The following is a 25,566-nucleotide window of genomic DNA, read 5'->3' as shown; positions in this document are numbered from 1 at the left end:
GGCTCCAGCACAGCACATTTACACGCTGTTATGGCTTGAACTAGATCCCCTGCCGAAAGTTGTTAAAGTCCTAATGTCTAGGGCCTTTGAGTGTAATCTTATTTGGAAACATGGTTTTTGAAGACTTAATCAAGTTAAGATTAGGTCACGGGTTTCCCTGATGGCTCAGTGGTGAAGAATTTGTCTGCCAATGCAGGGGACATGGGTTTGATCCCTGGTCCAGGAAAATGCCACATTCTAAGGGAAAACTAAGCCCGTGCATCTAGAGCCTGTTCTTCACAACAAGAGAAACCACTGCAATGAGAAGCTCGCGCATCTTATCTAGAGAGTAGATGCAACTAGAGAAAGTTTGCAAGCAGCAACAAAGACCCAGTGCAGCCATAAATAAATCAATCTTTCAAAAAAAGATGCAGTCTTTAGGGTGGGCCCTAATCCAATGTGACTTAGAAGAGAAGAAATACAGAGACATGAGGAGAGAATACCATGTGATGATCCAGGTGGAGACTGAAGTGCTACATATGGCCATGAGCCAAGGATTTCTAGCCAACCACCAGAAGCTGGGAAGGCCAGGCCAGGTTCTTCCCTTTAAGTTCAGAGGGAACACACTGCACACACTTTAATTTTGAACTTCCAGCTTTCACAACTGTTAGGCAATTTTGTAGTTTGTACCAGTTTGTGGAACTTTGTTATAGCAACTCCAGGAAATCAATACACTGAAGTATCTTCTTTTACAGGTCGCCACCAACACAAACCTTTTTCAAAATCATGTGTATCTTCATAGGCAGTATGACTCCCCTCCACCAAACTTGGGGATGTTTCTATTCACGCAGTCCATGATTGCACTGATTGCACTCTCACCTGTCATCTTTTGACCTTCCCACATTCCCTGGGTGTATTTTATTATCTGTTATATTTCACCTGTCCAATTGGAGGACATGTGACAGAAAAAGCATATGACAAGCTGGGAGAGTCTCCTGCCTCTGTTTCCCATCGGTTGTGTTCCATGGTGCTATGCAGGGGCCAGGGAAGTCACAAGAGGGCGTGCCCCAACCTGATTCTGGTGACAGCACCCAGGGGGAATTTTATCCATCATTGCTGCATCATTACTGTCAAACTATGCCCCTTACTCAGTTCCCATCCCAGGGTGGGTTGGGGTGGAGATCTGTGCTCACTTTCACCTTATTTGAGGTAATCATTAACCTGAAGATGCCTGTAGTGTCTGTGAAATAGGAAGGAATCCTCATGTCCCCCTAGTCCCCTCTCTCCCCACCTTCCTCATGGAGTAGCCCCATTCCTTGGCAGCCATCCCCATAGGGATGGTTCTTTTTAGGAAGTGCAGAGCTTTAAATTCCTCCTTGATTTTATGTTCTCAGTCTTCACAACCTGGCTCCTACCACCTCTGAAACTTCCTCTGACCACTCCTTGTTGTTGCTCAGTTGCTAAGTCATGTCCAACTCTTTTGCAACTCCGTGGTCTGTAGCCCCGCCAAGCTCCTCTGTCCATGGGGTTTCCCAGGCAAGGATGCTGGAATGGGTTGCCATTTCCTTCTCCAGGGGATCTTCTTGACCCAGCGGTTGAACCCGGACCTCCTGCATTGGCTGGTGGATTCTTCACCACTGAACCACCTGGGTGACCACTCCCTACCCTTCACCTAACTCTGCTAAGTAGCTTCAGTTGTGTCCGACTCTGTGCAACCCCAGAGACGGCAGCCCACCAGGCTCCCCTGTCCCTAGGATTCTCCAGGCAAGAACACTGGAGTGGGTTGCCATTTCCTTCTCCATTTCCTTCACCTAACTCTACATCACACCAAACTTCCTTCAGTGCCTCAGCCTGTCATGCCTTATCTGCCTCCCGGGGATGACATCTGCTGTTCTTTCTGCTTAAAACACTCTATCTTGCCCACATCGTGTGAACATTCCTGGAAGAGGGGAAGTAAGTAGAGTTCCTCTGCTCACCTCTCAGGTCCTCAACTTCCCTCTACCTATAGGAGGGTCATATTGTCTAAGGAGTACTCGTTCACTGTCTCTCTCTTCTTGGGACAGTGAACTCCCCAAGAACCGAGTCCCGGACTTATTCCTCTTTGCATCTGCAGCCAGGAGCAGCTAGCTTTGTGGTTGGAAACAGGCGCTCACTGTGGGCTTCTTGCCTGAGAGGATGGAAGAAATGGGTGAATAATAATGAACATAATAATGAAAGTTCTTCTTCCGACAGGATTTTTTTTGTGAGTCCTGTGTGTTCAAAATCTCACTTAAGGTTAACAGAACAGGATTTGAGAGGTAAAGAGCGTAAACCAGTGAGTGGTGAAAATCGAAATCTGCCTGATTCCAAAGCCCAAGTTCCCCACAACTACCGAGCGTACAGTCACGGATTGGTCGACCAGAAGGACTGCTGCACGGGTAAGGCGCGACTACCTTACCCGTGGTCACCAGACCCGTTTCTGAGCTTTGGCCGCAGACTCCCAGGTGTACAGGCGACGCGTGCGCAGTGCCGTGGAAGCGCCCCCTGCCGGCCGCGCGCGGGAGACGGCGCGGCAAAGGGGCGCTCAGTGCGCCTGCGCGCTCGAGGAGGCGGTGGCAGTTTTCGGTAGTGGCCCGGCGGTTCTCCGTGGGGCGGGCGCGGCCATGGCGCAGCCGGGGAAGCTGCTAAAGGAGCAGAAGTACGACCGGCAGCTGAGGTGAGCCAGGGCTCACCGATTCGGGCGGGCCAGCGGGTTCCTCTGCGTCCGGGCCGGGCCTAAGCGAGCGGGCGGCGCGGTTGGGCCTCTCTCGGGCCTCCCGCTGGGCTGGGCCGGGCCGTGCGTCCAGTGCTCAGGGTTCCGGCCTGGGGCCCCGGTGCTTCTCGAGGGCCGGCACTCGCCTTCCCCGAGGGGCGCGCCCGCCCGCTCGCCACGCGGTGTGCAGGTCGAGGTGCACCGCCCCCAGCGTCCGCCGGGTCACCGCGGCGGCTGCCGGTTCCGCCTCGCTGTGCTCCTGGTTTTGCAGAATGAGGGGCTCGGGACTACCGCATCTCGGCCGCCGAGGGCAGCACCGAATGTTAGATATTGTTGTAAACCGGCGCTGTCCAGTAGAAATATAATGCCAGTCTCATGTGAACCACATACGTAGTTATATGTATGTGTATATGTAACACATGTATATATGTGTATATGTAACATAATATTTATATTTGTAGTCACATTAAAAAGGACAAAGAAACAGGTGAAAATAATTTTAATAATTCAGTTTATTTTGTTTAACCCAGTATGTGCAAAATACTACTATTTCAACGCATAATCAGTATAAAAAGTTATTAGAGATATTTTACAATTTTTTCATTCTGTCCTCAGAATCCAACATTTTACACTTTTGGCGCGTCTCAAATTGGACTAGCCTTATTTCTAGTGCCCAGGAGCCACATGTGGCTAATGGACTAATGGATATCTACTTAATGGACTGTAGGTCTAAGCCATCGGGCTAGTCCTTGACTTCTTCCTCTCCCATGCCTTGTCTCCTAACACTCCCCATTCCTTATTTATTGAGCATTTTCTATGTGGTTAAAGGGCTTCCCTGGTGTCTCAGCCGTAAAACATTCACCTGCAATGCAGGAGACCATCTACAATGCAGGAGACGTGGGTTTCATCCCTGCATTGGGAAGATCCCCTGGAGAAGGAAATGACAACCCACTCCAGTATTCTTGCCTGGGAAATCCCGTGGACAGAAGATCCTGGCGGGCTGTTGTCTCTGGGGTCACAAAAGAGTCGGACATGACTTAGAGACTAAACCACCACCAAAAGCAGCAGAAATAGCACAACTATATGGCCTCCCTCCTTTCTGAAGACCCACAAGCCAGAAGTTACAGTATGTCGCTAAGGACCGGAACTCGTTTGCACCTCTGACTTAGTGCTGTTGTTAGGGGCTTTATGCACTCAATTGTGAGAGCAGTCTTGAAGGCAGATATTCTGTCTCCTTTATAGATGGAAAAACTGACTCTTAAAAGTTTGATAACCTGCCCTGAGTATCCCATGTGTTTGAACCAGGATGTAAACTCAAGCCTTCTGGCTTTTCCAGAGCTGATAAGGTCTGCTCCCTGGGGAAAGGGAAAGGAAAATTTCTGGGGAAAGAATCAAGATGGTAGAGACTTTGTAATCAACTTGTGTTCTCTTGTAAATTCTTGGAGATCCTTGTGTTTTGAAGCAGAGGTAACCATACATGACAGAGCTGATAAAATATTTTAGATTACTAAGTACCTGTGACAAAAGAGTTTTTGCTAAATCCATTCCATTTAAGGAACAAACAGTGAAAACTGTTTATTGGTTTTGAAGTGTCAGAGGGAAGCAGTTACAAGCAAGATTGTGCCACCAGCTAGCAGTCAGCAGGCCCTGCCTTCCTTAGCCAGCAAGAGAATGGAGAGGATTGATTTTTGTTTGGGCCATTTCTTAAAACATATTACCTAGAGATGCACCAATATTCTCTTAGGCTCTTTCTCCAGCTACCCAAGTATCCATCAACCAAATATGCCAAGTGTCTTCTGTGTGCCCTACTTTCGTAGGAAAAAAACAGAGGTTTCCAGTCTGTCTGGTTCTTCTAGACTCATCCTCCATGCATTTGACAACTATTCAATGATTATTTATCCTGTACAAGGCACTGTATCAAGCACTGGGGCTTCAGTGGTGAACGTAGGGAGTGGTCTGTGCCCTTATGGAACTTAGAGTGGAATGGAGAGATGGATGTTCAGCAAATAAAACACCAGATGAGGCAGTTACAGTTGTGATTTACTCTGGAGGACGTACAGGCTACATCATAGGAGAGGATATGCTTTAGACAACGGACAGGAAGCAGCTTAAAGTCTCTGTCCTCCAGGTTAGGACATTTTTCTAATGATTTGGGCTTCCCCTGTGTTTCCTATACTGACAAGAAAAGACACATTAGGCTTTCTGGGCAAAGGTAGCCATGTTAGCCCAGCTGTCGTGATGCCTGTTTGATCACATATCTTGCCCTGTTAATAATATGCTGGTATGACAAGATGTAACATATATTTCACGTTATAACACATTTCTAATCCTTATTACATCTTTCTGTTTGTTAATGTATGCATTTACGAGTCATGCTGTTAGAACTGGGAATAACATTTTAAAGCACTCCTGTAGAAGTCAGTGTGAAGGCTTTTCAGATGGTACTTCAGTTTTCTTGGTAAAGCTTTTCTCACTCTTGAACGTGTCATGGTGGATTAGTATTATGTCAAGATCTTAAATTACACTGAATCCCTGTAATTTAAGGAGAAATAAAATAGAGGATGCATGTGTGCTCAGTTGCTTCAGTTGTGTCCGACTCTTTGCAACCCTGTGGACTGTAACCCTCCAGGCTCCTCTGTCCATGGCATTCTCCAGGCAAGAATACTGGAGTGGGTTGCCATGTACTCTTCCAGGGAATCTTTGCAACCCAGGGATCGAACCCGTGTCTCCTGAGTCTCCTGCCCTGCAGGCATATTCTTTACCCGTTGAGCCACCTGGGAAGCCCCAAATAGAGAATGTTGTTGTTCAATCACTGAGTCGTGTTTGACTCTTTGCGACCCCATGGACTGCAGCACACTAGGCTTCTCTGCCCTTCGCCATCTCCCGGAGCTTGCTCAAACTCATGTCCATTGAGTTGGTGATGCCATTCAACCATTTCATTCTCTGTCGTCCCCTTCTCCTCCTGCCTTCAATCTTTCCCAGCATCAGGGTCTTTTCTAATGAGTTGGGTCTTTACAGGTGGCCAAAGTATTGGAGCTTCAGCCTTAGCATCAGCCCTTCCAATGAATGTTCAGGATTGATTTTCTTTAGGATGGACTAGGTGGATCTCCTTGCAGTCCAAGGGACACTCAAGAGTCTTCTCCAACACCACAGTTCAAAAGCATCAATTCTTCAGCACTCAGCCTTCTGAGAATAATAGGTTTTAATAATAATAGAGAATAATAGGTTTTAAATCTAAGGTACTTCTCTAATGTTAATGAATATAAAGATTTTCTGACTTGAAAAGAGTAATGGACTAAGAGCTGAAAGACCAAGTGTCTAGTTCTAATTTGACCCCCTCCTTTAACCACGACAGGCTCAAGCTGTCTGTCTCAGGTTACTCAGCTGTGTGATTCCCATAACACCTCCTGCTGTTCCTGTCTCACATGTGTGCCATGCGGGTCACATCAGTTATTCGATGCAAGAACACTTTAGCAATCACCATTCAAATAAAGTTGTATTTTCATGCAATTCTTTAAAATGTTAAATTTGTGTCTTCTTTTGTAGGTTGTGGGGTGATCATGGCCAGGAGGCTCTAGAATCTGCTCATGTTTGCCTAATAAACGCAACAGCCACAGGAACTGAAATCCTTAAAAATCTGGTGCTACCAGGTACGATAGTTTTGTGGTTGTAAATTTACTTCTTTAAAGTTTTTAACTAGAAACATATGTTCTTGACGGACTCTGTTTTGTTTCCCAGGTATTGGTTCATTTACAATTATTGATGGAAATCAGGTCAGCGGAGAAGATGCTGGAAATAAGTATGTTCTATTCTTTTCAAATACATGTATTAGGGAAGGCAGTGCATTGTCATGGGAGAGCAAGGCCTAAATCCCAGCTTCACCTCCTCAGTCAGGGTGACTTGACTTTCAGGTGGAAAGTCAAGTCAACTCTGTGTTTAGGATTATGGCAAGGATGGAGTGAGTTAATATAGGTAAAGTGCTAGCAAGCTGTCTGGCAAATAGGCTGTTAGTAAAAGATAGCCATCATTACTGTCTTATTGTTGTTGTTAATGCAAAGAGTAATCATTATTCCTTAATTTGTGAAATCTGTATCCTTCCTAAGTCCTTGAATTGATTCCTAAGTATTAGTATGTAATTAACAATAATTATATTTTGGGATTATAAGAATAATAAAAACTGCCTTTAAAGATGATCATATATAGACTGTCAGGGCATTCCTGAATTTGGATTTCAAGCTTCCCTTTTCAGGAGCTTGGAGTCTGGGTTCTCTCATATTTGTCAAAAATCAACAACAATGAGTAAATACAAGGGAAATCAGATTTTGGTTCATATTGAGCTTGGTTAGCCTCTCTTTGGGTAGAGTACCCTGACTCTGAGAAGCAGACTCAGATCTGGGCCTTGGGACATGATAAGGGTATGTGTGGGAGAAAGCCTGAGTAAATCTGTTATAGTTATCTGCAAGAGCAGTCTAGCATTTCCCAAGGGTGGGTCTGTGGAGCTTTGGTTCTAGGGAACATTTATAGCTGTTAAATGGGCATATGCATTCCATGGTCAAATTATAAAGTATTTCCTTAGTATAAGATTTTAATATTGTGTATTATGTATGCTATTAATTTCCAAGTGAAGATATAATGCAGGGTGTTTCCCAAACTTTTGAAAGCCAGGGAACCCTTTTCTCTATGGCACACATTTTGGGAAACATTGATTTATTAGCCTGTCTTTGGTTATACGTTTTCACTCAGCTTTCTTCCTCTAGCAAGTCTGTTATAGTCTAAAATTAAAATATACTTTGTTTTAAACTATGAATGAAGTGTACCAGGTATTACACATAACCTTCCCTTTATAGTCAAAGAAACCATTAAAATTTTTTTTTATTCTATTTTAGTTTTTTCCTTCAGAGAAGCAGTATTGGCAAGGTAAAAAATCAGTTTGTAATAGAATATAGTTGTATTTGAATACCTAGTGATGTCACTATGTCTTGATTGCTTGAAAAGCTTTACTTTGAAAGAGGTTAACTGTTAAATTGTATTAAAATCATTATAACCTGTTTTTAAAAAGATCTTATTATTTCTCTGTGAAAAAAATTAATCATCTCATTTCTTTCCAATCTTGTAAAGATTTATGTGCTTGGTAGTTTAAGAACTTAGAAGCTTTATATTGTATTCTGTATTAAAGCTAAATACTAAGTAATGTTAATGGTCAGAAGTTGGGGTATTTGGGTTAAGATTTTTTACCAAGAGTTAGTCAGAATGTGTCTTATTTTTGTATTTATATTAAAAATATTACAGAACCATATTGGTCAACTTAGTGTAGTATTATATACTACATAATGTATTATATAGTATTATGTATGTAGTTTCCTTAAAGACTGACCTCTCGTATACAGCATTGTAAATGTGGAAGGTTAGCATAAGTCCAAACATGACTTAAAATATCCCTGCCTGCTACCCAGAGTTTTCTGGTCATTTGCCTAATCCTAATCCTAAAAGTAGAGTGCAAATCATGTAGCCATGTAAGAATTCTGAATAATGATGGTTTAGCTCTGTTTTAAATAATATCATGGTTTAGTCTCAGTTTTTAAACACTATGAAAAGCAGACTTTCATATCTATGCATGGAATTTGGGTTGTTTTACAGTCTGTTTGCCTGATCTGTAAATTAAGGGGTTACATTTTAACCACATTTTTTTCTAATTGAAGTCAAATGCTTTGTTTTTTAAAGAACCGAGCTCAAGCTGCCATGGAATTCTTACAAGAATTAAATAACGATGTCTCTGGGAGTTTTGTGGAAGAGGTATATATGTATATATGTTATTATTTCTGTACAGAAATATAATTTTTTAGTAATTCAGAGCCCTGGGAATTTAGAATTTTAATCTTTGTATTTTTATGTTGAAAGTTTAATTATTTTAACATTGGACTCTAGCATTTGCCTCACGTGTTCTAAAAAAGCTTAACCATTTCTGTCATGTTTAATATGATTGTGAAATTGTTGGATTTTCTTTCCCCTGTCCTATTTAGAGTCCAGAAAACCTTCTAGACAATGATCCTTCATTTTTCTGTAGGTTTACCATTGTGGTTGCAACTCAGCTTTCTGAAAGGTAAAATTTTAAGTTAATTTGTTTTTATTTTAACCTCTTATTAGATTTGCATAGTTTTGTTTTCTCTGCAGAGTCTATGGTTTTTAAATTCTTCAATTCCATAGAAACCTTTAATTAGAAGTGGTCTAATTAAAATCTCCAGCATTAGAAAGATAGGGAAGAGAAAAACAGTGAGATGCGAAACTTAGAACAGTTAAATTGAACATTGGTTATTTTTTTAGTGGAAAAAAAAAAACAATTATAGGGAGTGGTTGGGGATAGATACATAGGTTTTATATATATTTTCTTCTTTATTATAGAAATGTTTTTCAGTAACATTCTCCCGAATATGAAAGACAAGGCTTTTATATCTCTCTAGTCCAAGAGATATACTTACTTTGAAACTGCTGCCTTGTGGAATTGCTTGCTTTTCAGCCTATCTTTATGTAAATATGCTGTTTCTATGAATGCAAAAGATATATCTTTGCATTTATTATTTAGTAAGGAAGTTGCCTCATTTTAAGGTATTTTCATGTTGGGCATCTATCCGTTTGTTTATGTTCTTGTCTATTATGCCTTCTTTTACAGTACATTACTACGTTTAGCAGATGTTCTCTGGAATTCCCAAATCCCTCTCTTGATCTGTAGGACATATGGACTAGTTGGTTATATGAGGATCATTATAAAAGAACATCCAGGTAAAATTGTTGCACATATGGGGCTTCCTGTTGGTTGTTTTAGCTGTAATTTTAGGAACCTGATAATAAAGAAAGTCAGTTTGAAATCACAAAGTTAATTTATAGCAGCAAAACTCTGGTTACAGGTTCAAAGTGCTAATGAGTCAGTAGGCTTTAATCTTCCTATTTCCTTTACTAAGCATTATAGAAGGATACAAAGCAGGAGATAAAATAGGTATAGCTTCTTCGTGTTACTAGGAGGCCTGGCAGCTATGCAAGTACCTAGCTTTTTTTGCCTCTTAACCTACACAGGGCATGTATGGCGGGCACAGGCAAGAGCCAAAGTATGTGGGTCACACTGATACAGAGAGGTTACACTACCTTTTCCCCACCGGTTTTCTATTCTATTCTTATATAGGCCTCAGGCTCCCCCAGTTCAGGTGTAATTCCACACAACAATCAAGGTATTTGACTAACTACTGTTCCAAGGAAACTGTGTTAGTAGGAGACTAAAGTCATTCAAAGGCAGGCTTGCATCAACTCAAGTCCCTTACTTACACGATTTTGATCTTAAATCGTCATAAGATTTTCACTCAGGACTCATACATTGCTGTGGGCCAGGTTGTCTGTTAGTGCAGTGATAGTATCACTGAAGAGTGATGTCTGCTTGGGAAGCTAGTGAGTGGCTTTGGGGGATAAGCTTTTGGCAGTAGGGCTGGGTCATTTAAGAGTTGTGAGAAGAGTGATAAGGTAAACAGTTTGTTTTAAATGGGTCACTCTGAGGCCCAGTGAGAATGAATGGATTTGGAGGGACAAAGGTTGGAGGCAAGGATTGCTTTTAGATTTTCAGTGGTCTAGGTCTGAGAAAGAGAGAGAGACAAAGACAGAGAGAGCATCCTTCACTGAGGGCAGATGTTATGAGGATAGGGAAGAGGGGAGAGATGGTAATGAAGGTTAAGCTTGCTAGCTGTATGCCGGCCTTTATGTAGGTTATTTCATTTACTCTTTTCCAAATCCCTATAAAGTCGATACTGTTGTATCTGCTTTTTACAGATAAGGATGCTGAGGCATAGAGAGATTAAGTTATTTGCCTAAGGTCACACAGCTAGCAAGTGACAGAACTGAGCCTCTCTCTAAACACTCACTGAAATTGCATACTTCCCCGTACTCTCCTATACGGAGGACTGTGTATGAAGTGACATCAGGATGTGGGGAATGGCTGATAACTTGGCCATGGAAGCTTGAAGTCCAGGAAGACCATCACATCCCTAAGGAAGAGGCATAGGTAGAGGGTGATGCTGTCTGTTGAAAACCATGGGAGCAGGAAGCGTAGGTTTTTGGGTGCTATCTGAACACATTTTCATCTTTTCCGATTATAATAACAAGAAAATTCTGCACTAAAGGAATCTTCATTTTATTTTTATTAATACTGTAGTCCACTTATGATTTGTGCATTTAGTAAAATATAAGTTTATGTGTATATGTAAATTTAACTCAGTAATGAACAAAACAATGAGAAAAACCTGTAGGCCCTATGTCCATTTAAAAATTACAGATTTCCTAAGTTCCTGTAATATATATGTTGGCAGCAATATTGCTAAGGAAATAAGTTTATCTTTCGGGATTATTTGGTTCACAGTAATAGAATCTCATCCAGATAATGCGTTAGAGGATCTACGACTGGATAAGCCATTTCCTGAACTGAGAGAACATTTTCAGTCTTATGATTTGGATCATATGGAAAAAAAGGTTGGTGGTGTGTGTGACTTTTCATTTATAAGTGTACTGAAAACTTTTTTTTTAACCTAAGGTTTTTGAATTACAAAGTGAGAAAATATAAAACTCATCCAGTTCACACAAGTCACACAGTCAGGTCGAGAAATTGGACTGTGTGTGTGTGTGTGTGTGTGTGTGTGTGTGTGTGTGTGAATTACAAAGTGAGAAAATATAAAACTCATCCAGTTCACACAAGTCACACAGTCAGGTCGAGAAATTGGACTCTGTGTGTGTGTGTGTGTGTGTGTGTGTGTGTGTGTCACACAAGTCACACAGTCAGGTCGAGAAATTGGACTGTGTGTGTGTGTGTGTGTGTGTGTGTGTGTGTTTGCCTGCCATGCAGCACGTAGGATCTTAGTTCTCCAGCCAAGGATTGAACCTGTGCCCCTGTGTGTGTGTGTGTGTGTGTGTGTGTGTGTGTGTGTGTTTGCCTGCCATGCAGCACGTAGGATCTTAGTTCTCCAGCCAAGGATTGAACCTGTGCCCCTGTGTGTGTGTGTGTGTGTGTGTGTGTGTGTGTGTGTGTGTGTGTGTTTGCCTGCCATGCAGCACGTAGGATCTTAGTTCTCCAGCCAAGGATTGAACCTGTGCCCCTGTGTGTGTGTGTGTGTGTGTGTGTGTGTGTGTGTGTGTGTGTGTGTTTGCCTGCCATGCAGCACGTAGGATCTTAGTTCTCCAGCCAAGGATTGAACCTGTGCCCCTGTGTGTGTGTGTGTGTCTGTGTGTGTGTTTGCCTGCCATGCAGCACGTAGGATCTTAGTTCTCCAGCCAAGGATTGAACCTGTGCCCCTGTGTGTGTGTGTGTGTGTGTGTGTGTGTGTGTGTGTCACACAAGTCACACAGTCAGGTCGAGAAATTGGACTGTGTGTGTGTGTGTGTGTGTGTGTGTGTGTGTGTGTGTGTGTGTGTGTTTGCCTGCCATGCAGCACGTAGGATCTTAGTTCTCCAGCCAAGGATTGAACCTGTGCCCCTGTGTGTGTGTGTGTGTGTGTGTGTGTGTGTGTGTGTGTGTGTGTGTGTGTGTGTGTGTGTGTGTGTGTGTGTTTGCCTGCCATGCAGCACGTAGGATCTTAGTTCTCCAGCCAAGGATTGAACCTGTGCCCCTGTGTGTGTGTGTGTGTGTGTGTGTGTGTGTGTGTGTGTGTGTGTGTGTGTTTGCCTGCCATGCAGCACGTAGGATCTTAGTTCTCCAGCCAAGGATTGAACCTGTGCCCCTGTGTGTGTGTGTGTGTGTGTGTGTGTGTGTGTGTGTGTGTGTTTGCCTGCCATGCAGCACGTAGGATCTTAGTTCTCCAGCCAAGGATTGAACCTGTGCCCCTGTGTGTGTGTGTGTCTGTGTGTGTGTGTGTGTGTGTCTGTGTGTGTGTTTGCCTGCCATGCAGCACGTAGGATCTTAGTTCTCCAGCCAAGGATTGAACCTGTGCCCCTGTGTGTGTGTGTGTGTGTGTGTGTGTGTGTGTGTGTGTGTGTGTGTGTTTGCCTGCCATGCAGCACGTAGGATCTTAGTTCTCCAGCCAAGGATTGAACCTGTGCCCCTGCAGTGGAAGCAGGGAGTCCTAACCACGGGATTGGACACTGACATGTACCAGAAGCCCTCTTCATGGTTCTTTTCTCCTAAACAAAGAGATATACTTTTTAGAATAGTTTGAATGTGGGTGGGTGTTTGTTGAAATTGACTCCTGTTGAAACTTATTTTTAGAGTTTGAGAATTACCAAGGCAACTGCATATTTCATTATAGAAATAATCATATTTATAACAGGCCATGTAATTTAAGGCATATATGTGTATTTTCCTACCTACACATTAATTAAAGTGCAGGTATTTGGTTCATCAGCAAACACAGAAAAGATCCTTTGTCCTTAGTCTAGGCTTGGCGTCTGAAATCAAGATGTGAAAGTGAAAGTCGCTCAGTCCTGTCCAACTCTTTGCGACCCCATGGACTATACAGTCCGTGGAATTCTCTAGGCCAGAATACTGGAGTGGGTAGCCTACCCCTTCTCCAAGGGATTTTCCCAACCCAGGAATCGAACCAGTGTCTCCTGCTTTGCAGGCGAATTCTTTACCAACTGAGCTATCAGAGAAGCTCTACTTGAGCTTTATTTCTGAGTGGCAGTCTCTGAGACTGTTTTCTGAATGGTAAAAGGGACAGGTGTAGTATATACCTGCCTTACTAGGATTAAATTGGACACTGCCTCAAAAAGCTTTGTTAAGCAATTTTTATTGACCCAGCTCATTTTTCCTGCATTCTTTATTCCACATATACTGAGAGATGCAAACATGGTGGAATAATTGAGTAAAATATTATTGAATTTGTTGAAAATGATATGGTGTAGTGAAAAATAAATGTTAACTAATACTGATATTTTCTTTGATTGTTTGTTTTTAGGACCATAGCCACACTCCATGGATTGTGATCGTAGCTAAATACTTAGCACGGTGGTATAGTGAAGTACGTCCTTTCTTTTTTTTTTCCCTAAGATTTATTTATTTGACCGTGTTGGGTCATAGTTGTGGCCTGTGGGATCTTTGTTGGCACATGGGACTTCTTGTTGCTTGCGCACAGGCTTCTCTAGTTGTGGCGCAGGCTTAGTTGTCCCACGGCATGTGAAATCTTAGTTCCCTGACCAGGGATCGAACCCACATCCCCTGCATTGGAAGGCAGATTCTTAACCACTGGACCAGCAGGGAAGTTCCAGTATTTCCTTTCTTGAGAAAGGACTTTCCATCTGTGACTGTATTTTTTTTCAGTTTATTATAAAGAATTTCATTGGAGGGGATGGGAGACTGATATTTTTTCTTTGTGGGGTTATAGGAAAGGTAGGTGTTTTTCAGTTTGAATCTAGCGTTTTCTCTTTTGATACTGACATTTTTATTAACAAAGTGAAATTTGAACAAATGTCATTCTGAAACTGGCAGTGAGGAATGAATGTAGAGAAATGGCCCACACTTTTTATTTTCTGTCAAGTCAGCTGGTTTCACTAAGGTATTGATTACCTGATGCAGTCTCATGGGGAAATGGGGGGACACTGGACTTTTAATTTCCATATCTTGAGTTTTTACAACTATGTTTAAATTTATTTAACCCAATTTAGACCAATGGACGAATACCTAAAACATATAAAGAAAAAGAAGACTTCAGAGATTTGATTAGACAAGGTAATTTGGGATTTGATTAAACCTGGTATAAAGTTTAAAAAGATTGCTTGAAGCTAATTTTATTGTGTTTCTGTCAGCACTTTTGTTGGATGATGCCATCATGAGCTTTTATTTTATTTTCCTCAGGGGAGGTTAAGGAACCACTCCTTGGGTAATTTTAAGAATGAATAATGATAAGCTGTATTTCTTCTTAAGGTTCAATATCCAATCCTCCCTTCTGAATCTGACAAGGTTATTTCCTTAATGTTGGGGAAAGAAGGAATGAAAAGAAAAGGGCTGTTCTTTGCTAATCAGTTTCTATTTTAATAGGAATTTTAAAGAATGAAAATGGGGCTCCAGAAGATGAAGAGAATTTTGAAGAAGCTATTAAAAATGTGAATACAGCACTAAATACAACTCAGGTATTAAAAGCTGCTGAAGTATTCACCAGTAAAAGGTGTTTTCTGAAGTCCTCATAGGTGAAATAGTTGATTTTAGGTTTAATATTTCTTAAATTGTATAGTTGGTTAGAAATTAATATTATAATACAGCTTTAATTTTCTTTTATTAGATTCTGTATTGTCCTTGTTAAAATGGATGCCAGTGCTTCAGCATATAATATTTATACAGATTTACATAAATTAATTATTTGAAGTACATGATTTGTGAGTAGTAAGGGTGTAGGGGTAGGAATTATATAATGAAGGTATTATTTTGCTGGTCCAAATAGTGTTGCCTGAAAAGTTAAATCTTACTCTGCATTTGCTTTTATTTTATTTTTTTGTATTTGCTTTTAACAGTAATTATTTGAATACATTGGAAGATGTTCTTAATGACATCATATACCTTAAAAATTATTTGGAGGACTTTATTGTTGAAGTCTGACCACTGAAGTTTTGGGGGAACTTTGGAATACACAATTGGTAGTTTAAGTTAGAATTTTCTTATAGTTTAAAACAGCAAAAAACGCTACCTTTCAAGTTAGGAAAGCACTTAAGGTGTCATTACAAACTTTCTGGAGACAGTGAGGTAGTGTTGCTGAGTGATTAAAAGTATGTCTGTGTGAATCACACAGTTTTTTGGGGTGATAGAAATTTTCTAATGTCTCAATTGGAGTGATGGTTAAAAGTATATGTATAGTTACAAGAAAGCATCAAATTGTCATTTAAGATTTGTGCATTTCACTGAATGTATGATTTATCCCAATTGAAAAAAAACAAACAAGGTTCTGTGGTTGGGGGACAGTGAACTAAGCAAACAGACAAATGTACTAGGTGCTATTAACAAAATTAGAGCAGAACAAAGGGGTAGAGCATGTGGGGAAGGAGGAGGTCTGGGATTGGGAGGGACCAGGGAGACTTTGAAGGAGATGTGTTTAAGCAGAAGCCTAAGTGAAGTGTGACATGCAGAGGTCTGGAAGAAGAGCTTTTCAGGCTGAGGAAGTACAAGTACAAAGGCCCAGAAGGGGGATGACGCCTGGCAATTGTTCAAGGATAGGTATGAAAGCCACTGTGATTGGAATGAAGTGAACAAGGGGGAAAGTGGTGGGAGGAGTTTAGGTTTGGAGAGGCAGAAAGGGCCCCATCATAAAGGCAGTGCAGGCCACTGAAGTGTTTTGAGCAGAGGAATGAAGTGACCTGATTTATAGTTCTAAAAAAGTTATATTCTGGCTCTTTTGAGGACAAAAGACTCTAGAGGGGAGTGGAAGCAGAGAGTTACCAGTAAGAAATTTCTTTTTTCCACGTAACAGTAGAACCAAAGCCTACAATTTCTATAGTTTTTATAACATATGATGTTCTTGCTTGCATTAAAAGTTCTTAACTATCTTGCTTTTTTTGGAGTGCTTGTCTTCTTCCACCATCACTAGTTAGGGTATATGGGTTTCAGATTTTTTACAAGCTGAGAAAACATGAAGGATTACAAATCTAGCTTGGGATTAATGTCTGTTTTCTTCGTTCTGTCTTCAAATATAACTATAAATTAGGCTGCTTCTTTACTCTATATATGATGTAAGAAAATAGGTCAGTCTTTAAATGCTAACAGGAGTGGGCAGGAGGGGATTTTCTTCTCTTCTCTCTTTCCCCAACAAATCTCCATCTGGTGATAATTCTGAATAAAAGTCCAAATCAGGAGTTTGTGTTTGAAGTTGTTTGGAAGATTACAGTGAAAATAAAGGTGGGCAAATTCTTAGTATAGGTAAATGTTTTGTGTTCCTTTATTAGATCCCAAGCAGTATTGAAGAGATATTTAATGATGATCGCTGCATAAATATCACCAAACAGGTAACAACAAACAAGTAAAATTAGTGCCCCTTAACCTTCAGGTCAAATTGAAATGTCACTTAATATTATTATTTTCTTTTTTTTAGACTCCGACATTTTGGATTTTAGCTCGTGCCTTAAAGGAATTTGTGGCCAAAGAGGGTCAAGGAAATCTACCTGTTCGAGGCACAATTCCTGATATGATTGCAGATTCAGGCAAATATATAAAACTTCAAAATGTGTAAGTCACCTGTCTTCAAGCTATGTAAGAGAAAAATCAGTCTGTTTATATTAGAGAGGAACATGTTTTATCAGTCTTCCAGAAATCAGAAGTCAAATGAAAGTTTGTTATAATCTCATTGCTTTAAAAATAAGCTAAAAAACTTAGAGGGCAGATGTTTTTAAAAATTTATTTTATTTTTAAGAATAATTTTAGGCTCACAGCAAAATTGGGCAGAGAGTATAGAGAGTTCCCACTTACTTTCTGGGCGTCAGCCTTTTTCTTTCATATTTCAAGATAAACCCAACATTTGAACACTTAATTCTGTGCTATGAACTGTTCTATGTATTAACTAATTTAATATTCACAAAAATCCTATGAGAGAGATACTGTTATTGTCCCAGTTTTACTGGTGAGGAAACTAAGGCATAGAAGAGGTAATTTATTCAGGGCAGGACAACTGGTAAATGGTAAAACCAGGATTTGAATTCATGAAACTCAGATCTGTACTCATAACCACGGCTCTGTTCTCTTTTATCTATAATTTAAAGCTTTTAAGACTTTACTTTTTGATAAATTTTTTGTCATTAATGTTTCATAATTTAAAGAGTTCATGACTGTAGACAGAGATGTGCTATCCACTGTCATAAAGATGGGTCTCAATAGATATTACCCCTGTGTATCTTTGGGTATGCTGTAGATAAATGCAGGGCCACTGGCCTGGCTTCTTCAAGGGCCAGATAATGTCACACAGAGAAGGTCTTTATTTCATAGACGGATTGTACTCTTCATCTCAGTCATTCTCTTAACAAATCTTTGTTGCCGTAGCCTAAAAGTTCAACTACTTAAAACTTGGGAAAGGTCAGTTGAGAGAAAGAGTATGACCTCATATCAGAGGTGATCAGCTTAACACTGATCATCTCTAGAGGGTGACCATCTCAAGTTTTACATGGATTTGTTAGATGGTCGGTTTTGAAGGATTTAACTTTCCTTGGACTTGACTTCAAGGAGATTGAAAAAGTGAAAGTGAAGTCGCTCAGTCGTGTCTGACTCTTTGCAACTCCATGGACTGTAGCCTGCCAGGCTCCTCCATCCATGGAATTCTCCAGGCAAGAATACTGGAGAGGATTGCCATTTCCTTTTCCAGGGTATCTTCCCAACCCAGAGATTGAACCCGGGTCTTCCACATTGCAGGCAGACTCTTTATCATCTGAGCCACGAGGGAGCTTAAGCGTGTTCTTTTGCAGCATATTTTGTTAGGTCCTCTATCAGAGAAGCATGGATCATGGACTTCTCCAGGAGGGCAGGTTTTAAGTTAGGTGCTGTTAATTACTCAGAGATCCTAGGTATTAGGTGAAGTCCCAGAGTCCATCACCAGCCACTAACAGGTGCTACTGGTAGCATTTCCATGGCATTGTCACATTTCATAGATTGCCAGATCAGTATTTTTTTCATGAAAGGGAAAGACTTTTTTTGTTTGCTTCATGGTGATATTTAAATCTGGCAATTTAAATATTTGTTAATAGTAGCTTTTTGTTGATCTTTTCCAGTTACCGTGAAAAAGCAAAGAAAGATGCTGCTGCTGTGGGTAATCATGTTGCCAAATTGCTTCAGTCTATAGGCCAGGTAAGCTGCTGGGCACAGTGCCTTTGATAGACAGTACAGTTCCACATGGGCCGGATTGCATTGCATAAACCCAGCCAGGAAGGGCTCAGAGAGAGGGTGTGGCACTGGCTCAGACCTTCTGCAGAGGGTCTTTCACTTGCCTGCCTAATGAGAAGGCCTGTCATAGTGACTGGCTTTGTGCTGCACCCTCTGTTGATTTTCTTTTACACTGGAGCAAAATCTGCATTTATCTCTTTACAGGCACCAGAGTCCATTTCAGAGAAAGAATTAAAATTACTCTGTAAGTCACCTTGACTTAAATTTCCTTATTTTGTTTGATAAAAAATATGACATGGGAAATGTTCCCAGCAATTTTAAATGGTTGAAATTAGGTCTCAGTGGTATCAATATAGGTAATTATTGGGTAAGGTTTTTTTCTCTCTTTCATAATGAAAGGAGAGGGTATTCTAAGACTGGTCAGAGATAGGTCATATCTGTATCGATACATTGAAAATTATCAATAGTGCAGAATTGTTTTCAGGTTATTAATTTTAAATAACTTGGAAAAGTCTTATCTGAAGAGTTTGGGTATGAAGTCTTGAGTCATATGTACATTGACAAGATTGGTTTAAATACTAATTTTGATCAGTATTTGATCAGACTGTGATAGAATTAGGAATTTTGCCATTTAGTTTCAGGCTAGGCTCCTGGGCTCTTTTTGATAACTCTTGAGTAGGCCCAGAGTATTTAAGAGTTAATTTAAGAATAAGAAAGTCATATGCCATCTGAGAATTTTTCCCCGTGGCTATGACCTCTTGTTTCTGGAAAAGCATGTTTTGTATGTTACCCATTCTTAAAATATATGTATTCAAATTATCCATTTTAAGATTCTTCAGCAATGTTTGTTTAGGCTTAGATTTTTTTGTTCCACTACTAATCTTGCACCTCGTTTATATATTAGTGTTTGTTCTACTACATTATATGATACCAGATTAAAAGCTGGATGTTGGGTATTTGAGAGTATTTGAAGGTATTTGGATATTATTTTGATCTCTCTACTGGAATACATTTGAAAATTCTCATAATACAAAGTTTTTTGTTTTTAAAGCCTTAACTTATACCCAGAGCACACTATATATACCACTCTCCTTCAGGACTGCTTATCTAGAATAATAAAAATTACTATTCATTGAGCCCTGTCAGGCTTTCTGCTAGGTATCTACTTTATACAGTTGGAATTCTGATCCGCAGAACAACTCAAAGTTAAAAAATATATTTCTATTTTACGAATGAAAATTGAGGCTCAGACAGGTGCCGTCACCCATGTACTCAGTGCTGAACTGATTGTAATGCCAAGAACATGAATTTAAGATGGCTTGTGTTGTAGTGCCGTTTCTGCTAACCATTAGAGCCACTTCTTCATATTTCTATGTCTGTAAAGAGGATACACAAAATTTTCTGTTCTTAATCAGCATATTAGTGTATCTTAACCATTTACTTCCATCATGCCTTTCCTGTGTTCAGGCAGCAATTCAGCATTTCTTCGAGTGGTGAGATGTCGATCCTTAGCTGAAGAATACAGCTTGGATACAGTTAACAAGGATGAAATTAGTGAGTAATAACCTTTTGATGCTAGGTTAAGGATATGATATTTTATACATACTGTATAACAGTATGTACAGTAGAGTGTATGGTGATAATATAAAGGATAATATAAATATTTATACTCTAAATTTTATTCTATAAGCCTGTCCAAGTGGTCATAATTTCAAAATATAAAACTCAGTGTGCTGTGTGGTGCTTAGTCTCTTGGTCGTGTCTGACTCTTTACGACCCCATGGACTGTAGACCACCAGACTCCTCTGCCATGGGGCAAAATACTGGAGTGTGTTACCATACCCTCCTCCAGGGGGTCTTCCCAACCCAGGGATTGAACCCAGGTCTCCCACATTGCAGGTGGATTCTTTACCATCTGAGCCACCAGCAAAGCCTATAAGACTTAACGTACATATATAATCATATTTAGGTCACTGAGTAAGTGGTATTATATGTAGAAGAGCTAAATATAGCATTTTACTACTTTATTAGCGATTATGTGACCATAACTAACTATCCATAATACCACTGGGCTTTATTTTAATATTTCCCTTTATTTTACTACTATGTATCGTTTTCTGTTTTATCGTTACAAAATATTTAAATTTTGTGATAGAATTACCTTGTATTCTGAAACTTGAGTATATAGTAAATTCGGTTTTTCCTTGTTTTTAAATCATGAATTACCCAAATTATACTGAAATGTTTTTCCTTTCAGTTTCCAGCATGGACAATCCAGATAATGAGATAGTACTATACTTAATGTTACGGGCTGTTGATAGATTTCATAAACAGCATGGTAGATATCCAGGTAAGGATAGCAATTAAATTATCAAATACAGTGAAAACATTTCTTTTTGGCTTCACAGCATGGCTTGCGGAATCTTAGTTCCCTGACGAGGGATTGAACCCAGGCCAGAGCAGTGAAAGTTTGAAATCCTAGCCATTGGACTTCCAGGGAGTTCCCAATAAAATCTTAAATAAATACTTAAATGGAATGAAATCTTAAAGGGTTCTTGGGGGTATTTACAGTAGTACAATGCTTGAATTCACACTGGAAACAGTTTACAACTGATTCATCTCAGTGAGGTCAAGTGTAACCAACTGCAAACAGTATTTGATTCTGAACTATTACAGGGGACTGTTGGTTGGTTGCATATAGGATAAAACTTTTTCCTGCTAGTTTCTATAGTTGACTTCTAAGATTCACACTGAGTTTGATTTGGTAGAATGGGAAAAATCACAAGAAGTATGCCAGTGACTTCTGAACTCAGAACCCTGAAGATGTTTCTTTGCTCAGTATCTATTTTTTGTTATCTATAAATGTAGTAATTGGGGAATTGGCATATGCTCCAAGGTCTTCAGCTGTCCAGGACATCTTTATTAAGATGATAGTTTTAATTGTGCAGGATTATTGCATAGCAGCACATTCTGGGTGTGTCATAAAGCCTGTTGCCCCAGTTGATGTAGTATACCCAACGAGTTATAATGTTAATGAGCAAGCTTACCAGAAAAGGAAAAAGAATAAAACATCAAATAAATGTACTGCTTTATTTGTATTGTTTGCTTAGAATGTATTTTTTGCTATCTTCTGCATAACAGACCATCCGCAAATTTAGTAGTTTAAAACAATCCATTATTGTGTCTGTGACTTTGAGGATTGGCTGGGTTCAGTTAGATAGTTCTCACTGGGGAAAGGGCATCCCATGGAAATGCATGATGCCTAGGGCTGGAGTCATCCAAGAACGGAGGAAGTGCAGGACCCCTGGGGCTGGAGTCATCCATGAAGACGTACTCACTCACATGTGTGGCACTTCAGCCACGGTATCTGGAACTGCTGGGGGCTGCTCAGGCATCTCTCCCCTGTGGCTCACTGGGGCTTCCATTCAGCATGGCAGTTCAAGATTTCTTACATAGTGGCTGCCTTCCCCAGAGTTAACAGTTCCAAAAGACTAAGGTCAATGGCACAAGGCTTTTTATGACTTGGCTTTCGAGCATCACTTATGTCCTATTGGCTTCACAGAGTCAGCTTAGATTAAGAGTGGAAGGGGGACCACATGAGGGTATGAAGAGGCGTTCATTGGGGAGCCATCTTGGGAAATTAGCTATTATATAGAGCACAGACTTTGGAGTTAAACCTAGGTTCAAATCACTTCTTGTCTTCTTGATCTTGGGTGAGTCACTGTTTCCTTCCAAGCCTCAGTTCTCTCAGTATGGAATGGTGATAATAATACCCTGTTAGATTGTTAGGGTTAGGTACATGATGTATGAAAATCACTTAACACACTGCCTAGCTTTTTATAAGTACTTAATAAAGAGTAGATGCTACTATTTTGAGGACAAGGAATAATGATAGTTTTTAAACTAGAGGGGTTAAAAACTAAACTAGAGGGATTTAACAGTACCTGGATATTATGGCAATTACATTTTTCCTTCCAAGTAATAATAGTAGCTTCCCTTTGATAGTTTGATCATTAAGAACTGCCTGGGCTCATATCGCGGTTTTGCTACTTATGAGCTAAGTAACTCAGGCAAATAACCTGATCTCTCTGTGCCTCAGTTTTCCCATCTATAAAATGAAGATAATAATAGTGTCTATTTCACAGGGTTGTTGTGAGGATTAAATGAAGTAATATACAGATGGTATTTAAAACAATGTCCAGTGTCTATTAATGCTCCATAAGTGTTACTTATTATTATAGCTTTATGTCTTTAGTGTCATTTAATCTCCTGGAAAGGGTAATAAACACCAGAATTTTTATAAAAGGTGTGTGTGTGTGTGTGTGTATGTGTATATAGGACATTACTTTCTCGTTTATTCAGTTCTATCAAAAAACCATTGAGCACCAACTATGTGTCAGATAGTCTTCTAGATACTGGGTATAGAGCACTGAACAAAGCAGATTTGTTAAACTCTGTTAAATAGGTTTTTAGATGGTTTCTTTGATTGTTACAGGTTTGTGATAGTTGCAAATATTGGTCTCATACTTTCCATTATTTTTGTTCTTTTTTCAGATTTATAGTTTTGACTGAACAGCTAAAACTGGGTTAAATAGAAGAGGCAGTCAACAATTTTGAATCATGTATTTATTTCAATGAAAAATAATTTTTTTATATATATATATTTTTAGGAGTGTCTAACTATCAAGTTGAAGAAGATATAGGAAAGTTAAAGTCTTGTCTCACTAGCTTCCTTCAGGAATATGGATTATCTGTAATGGTGAAAGACGATTATGTCCATGAATTGTGAGTATTTTTTTTTTTAGGGAGCATGTGAGACAGTACTGTTGTGTCATATGGCTAATCTGTTTTCTTGTCACCACCCTTTCCTGTAGTTGCCGATACGGAGCTGCTGAACCACACACCATTGCTGCTTTCTTAGGGGGTAAGTCCCAGAGACAGAAGACTGTCACCTGTTGTTATATAGTACAGTTGTGAAGTTTTGTTTTCCTAGCTGTTTTAACTAAGGAGGTCAGTGTAGCACAGTTGGTTTCCCTGCTTTCTATCTCTCCCACTGCTGTCCTGAAGCATAATTAATCTAATGCATAGCTCTGATTGTTTCTCTCACTTAACTTCTCTCACTTAACTAACCTGACCTGCCAGTACACACATATACACTATAGAAGTCCTCAGAAAACAAATCCAGAGTCCTTCATTCTGTTTTCTGGTTTTACCCAGCCTCTTTTTCCTTGTTTTTTTCAAGTTACTTGCTTTCCCCCTAGATATGCCCTTTGATTTCCTGCTCCTTGAATCTTTACCCCTCTCTGGACCCATTTGCCCTAAATCTCCCTCTTTCTTCCATGTCTAAAATCTACCTGTTTTTCATGACCCAATTCAACAATATCTTCTTTCATAAGACTCCTTGGAGGCTGGAAGTTTGAGATCAGGGCTGGTTTAATTGGTTTCTGGTGAGGCCTCTCTCCGTCTCTTCATGGCTTGTAGGCAGTCACCATCTTGCTGGGTGCCATAACCTCTTTTCTGTGCAGGAAGGTGAGGGTGGATGGAACAGAAGCTCTCTAGTGTCTCTTCTTAGAAGGCCCCTCCCCATGACCTTAGTTACCTAATTACCTCCCAAAGACTATCTCCAAATATGGTCACATTGAGGGTTAAGGCTTTAACATACAAATTTTGGGGTACATGCCTTTGGTCTACAACACGTGCATCTTATTATTATTCTGCACAAGTCACTTCTTCGGGGTCTTTGTTTAAATATCATCTTCTTTGTGAAGCCATTCCTGATTCCCTGATTTGAAATAGTCCCTCCTCTTGCACTCATATCCCCCCTACCCTTTGCTTTTTCTCCTTAGCTCTTAGTCACTTGACATTTTACTTGTTTGTAAATTCTCTCTTCCTCACTACTGAAAAGTAAAATCCATGAGGACAAGGATTTTTGTCTTTTGTTCCCTGCTGTATCCCTAGTGCCTGGAACAGTATCTGGTACAGAGCAGAGTCTGATTTTATTGAATGAATGAATGTGAAAGCAGAAGCTTCAGATTATAAAAGATGATAAATTGTTTTCTTAGTTGTTTCTTGTTGTTGTTTCTTTGTTTTCTATTGTTTTGTTTTGAATGTGCATGCGTACCAGTCGTGTTTGACTCTTTGCGACCCCATGGACTATAGCCTGCCAGGCTCCTCTGCCCATAGAATTTTCCAGGCAATAATACTGGAGCGGGTTGCCATTTCCTTATCCAGGAGATCTTCCTGACCCAGGGGTAGAACCCATGTCTCCTGCGTCTCCTGCATTGCAGGTACCTGGGAAGCCAGGTTGTTTTGAATAGTAACTTTAAAACTTGTTACTATCTCTATATACTCAGACTGTTACTGAGTATAGCAGTCTAGCAGTATTTAATATAGATCTTTTCCAAATTACAAATATCCTTTAACCCCGTTTTATTATAAAACATGCACAGGGTAAGATTCAAATGCAACAGAAGGGTATCCTTTGAGAATCCTTTCTGTCTTTAAAAAAGCCTTTTTTAAAAAATGTAGTAATTTATAATACTGTTTGATTTTTTCTTGTGTAATATATTTTGCCAATATTTTTAAACCACCATAATTTTAAAAACTTCTTTCTTTTAAACTATGGCATAATATTTCAAGGTGTGAATGTATAGAACAAATTTTTTATTTCCTTTAATAACATAGTAATAAAAGCTTATAGTCCTTTGTTTTGATATGACTCAGTAAGTTATGTCTGTTTTGGGTTATTGTTAAACATCTTTGGTTTTGGAAAGGAAAGGTTTTCTTTACAGAATTGAGTATTTTTATATTTATGTAATTTTTAAAATTCTTTTTCAAAGATTTGCTTTTCTCCTTTTTCCTTGCAGGAGCTGCTGCTCAAGAGGTTATCAAAATAATCACCAAACAATTTGTAATTTTTAATAATACTTACATTTATAGTGGCATGTCACAAACTTCAGCAACTTTTCAGTTGTAGAATAAGCACCCTAAAGTGTGTTAATGACCGAAACTGTAATTGTCTTCAGTTTGTGCCCTAGTCTGTCAA

The 25,566-nt window shown here is 39.9% G+C and overlaps 1 protein-coding gene across 2 annotated transcripts; it reads left to right on the top strand.

Moving 5' to 3' along the window:
* The first annotated feature begins 2,585 nt into the window (after positions 1-2,585).
* NAE1 (NEDD8 activating enzyme E1 subunit 1) lies at positions 2,586-25,566 on the top strand. 2 transcript variants are annotated; one of them, XM_068991889.1, is made up of 20 exons: positions 2,586-2,674; positions 6,257-6,360; positions 6,449-6,509; positions 7,597-7,627; positions 8,432-8,503; positions 8,731-8,810; positions 9,378-9,487; positions 11,106-11,215; positions 13,630-13,692; positions 14,336-14,399; positions 14,709-14,800; positions 16,601-16,660; positions 16,747-16,880; positions 18,410-18,485; positions 18,726-18,765; positions 19,989-20,075; positions 20,779-20,871; positions 23,192-23,306; positions 23,396-23,445; positions 25,388-25,566. In XM_068991889.1, exons 1-20 carry the CDS (start codon positions 2,622-2,624, stop codon positions 25,495-25,497), a joined length of 1,605 nt encoding a protein of 534 aa, XP_068847990.1. In that variant the 5' UTR covers positions 2,586-2,621; the 3' UTR covers positions 25,498-25,566. The 2 variants fall into 2 exon arrangements, with proteins under 2 accessions (XP_068847990.1, XP_068847991.1); XM_068991890.1 differs by having other exon boundaries at positions 6,257-6,367; positions 6,447-6,509.

Source organism: Capricornis sumatraensis, chromosome 20, assembly GCF_032405125.1.
Source record: "Capricornis sumatraensis isolate serow.1 chromosome 20, serow.2, whole genome shotgun sequence".
Taxonomy (NCBI): Eukaryota; Metazoa; Chordata; class Mammalia; order Artiodactyla; family Bovidae; genus Capricornis; species Capricornis sumatraensis.
This window is presented reverse-complemented; position numbering and strand designations above follow the sequence as displayed.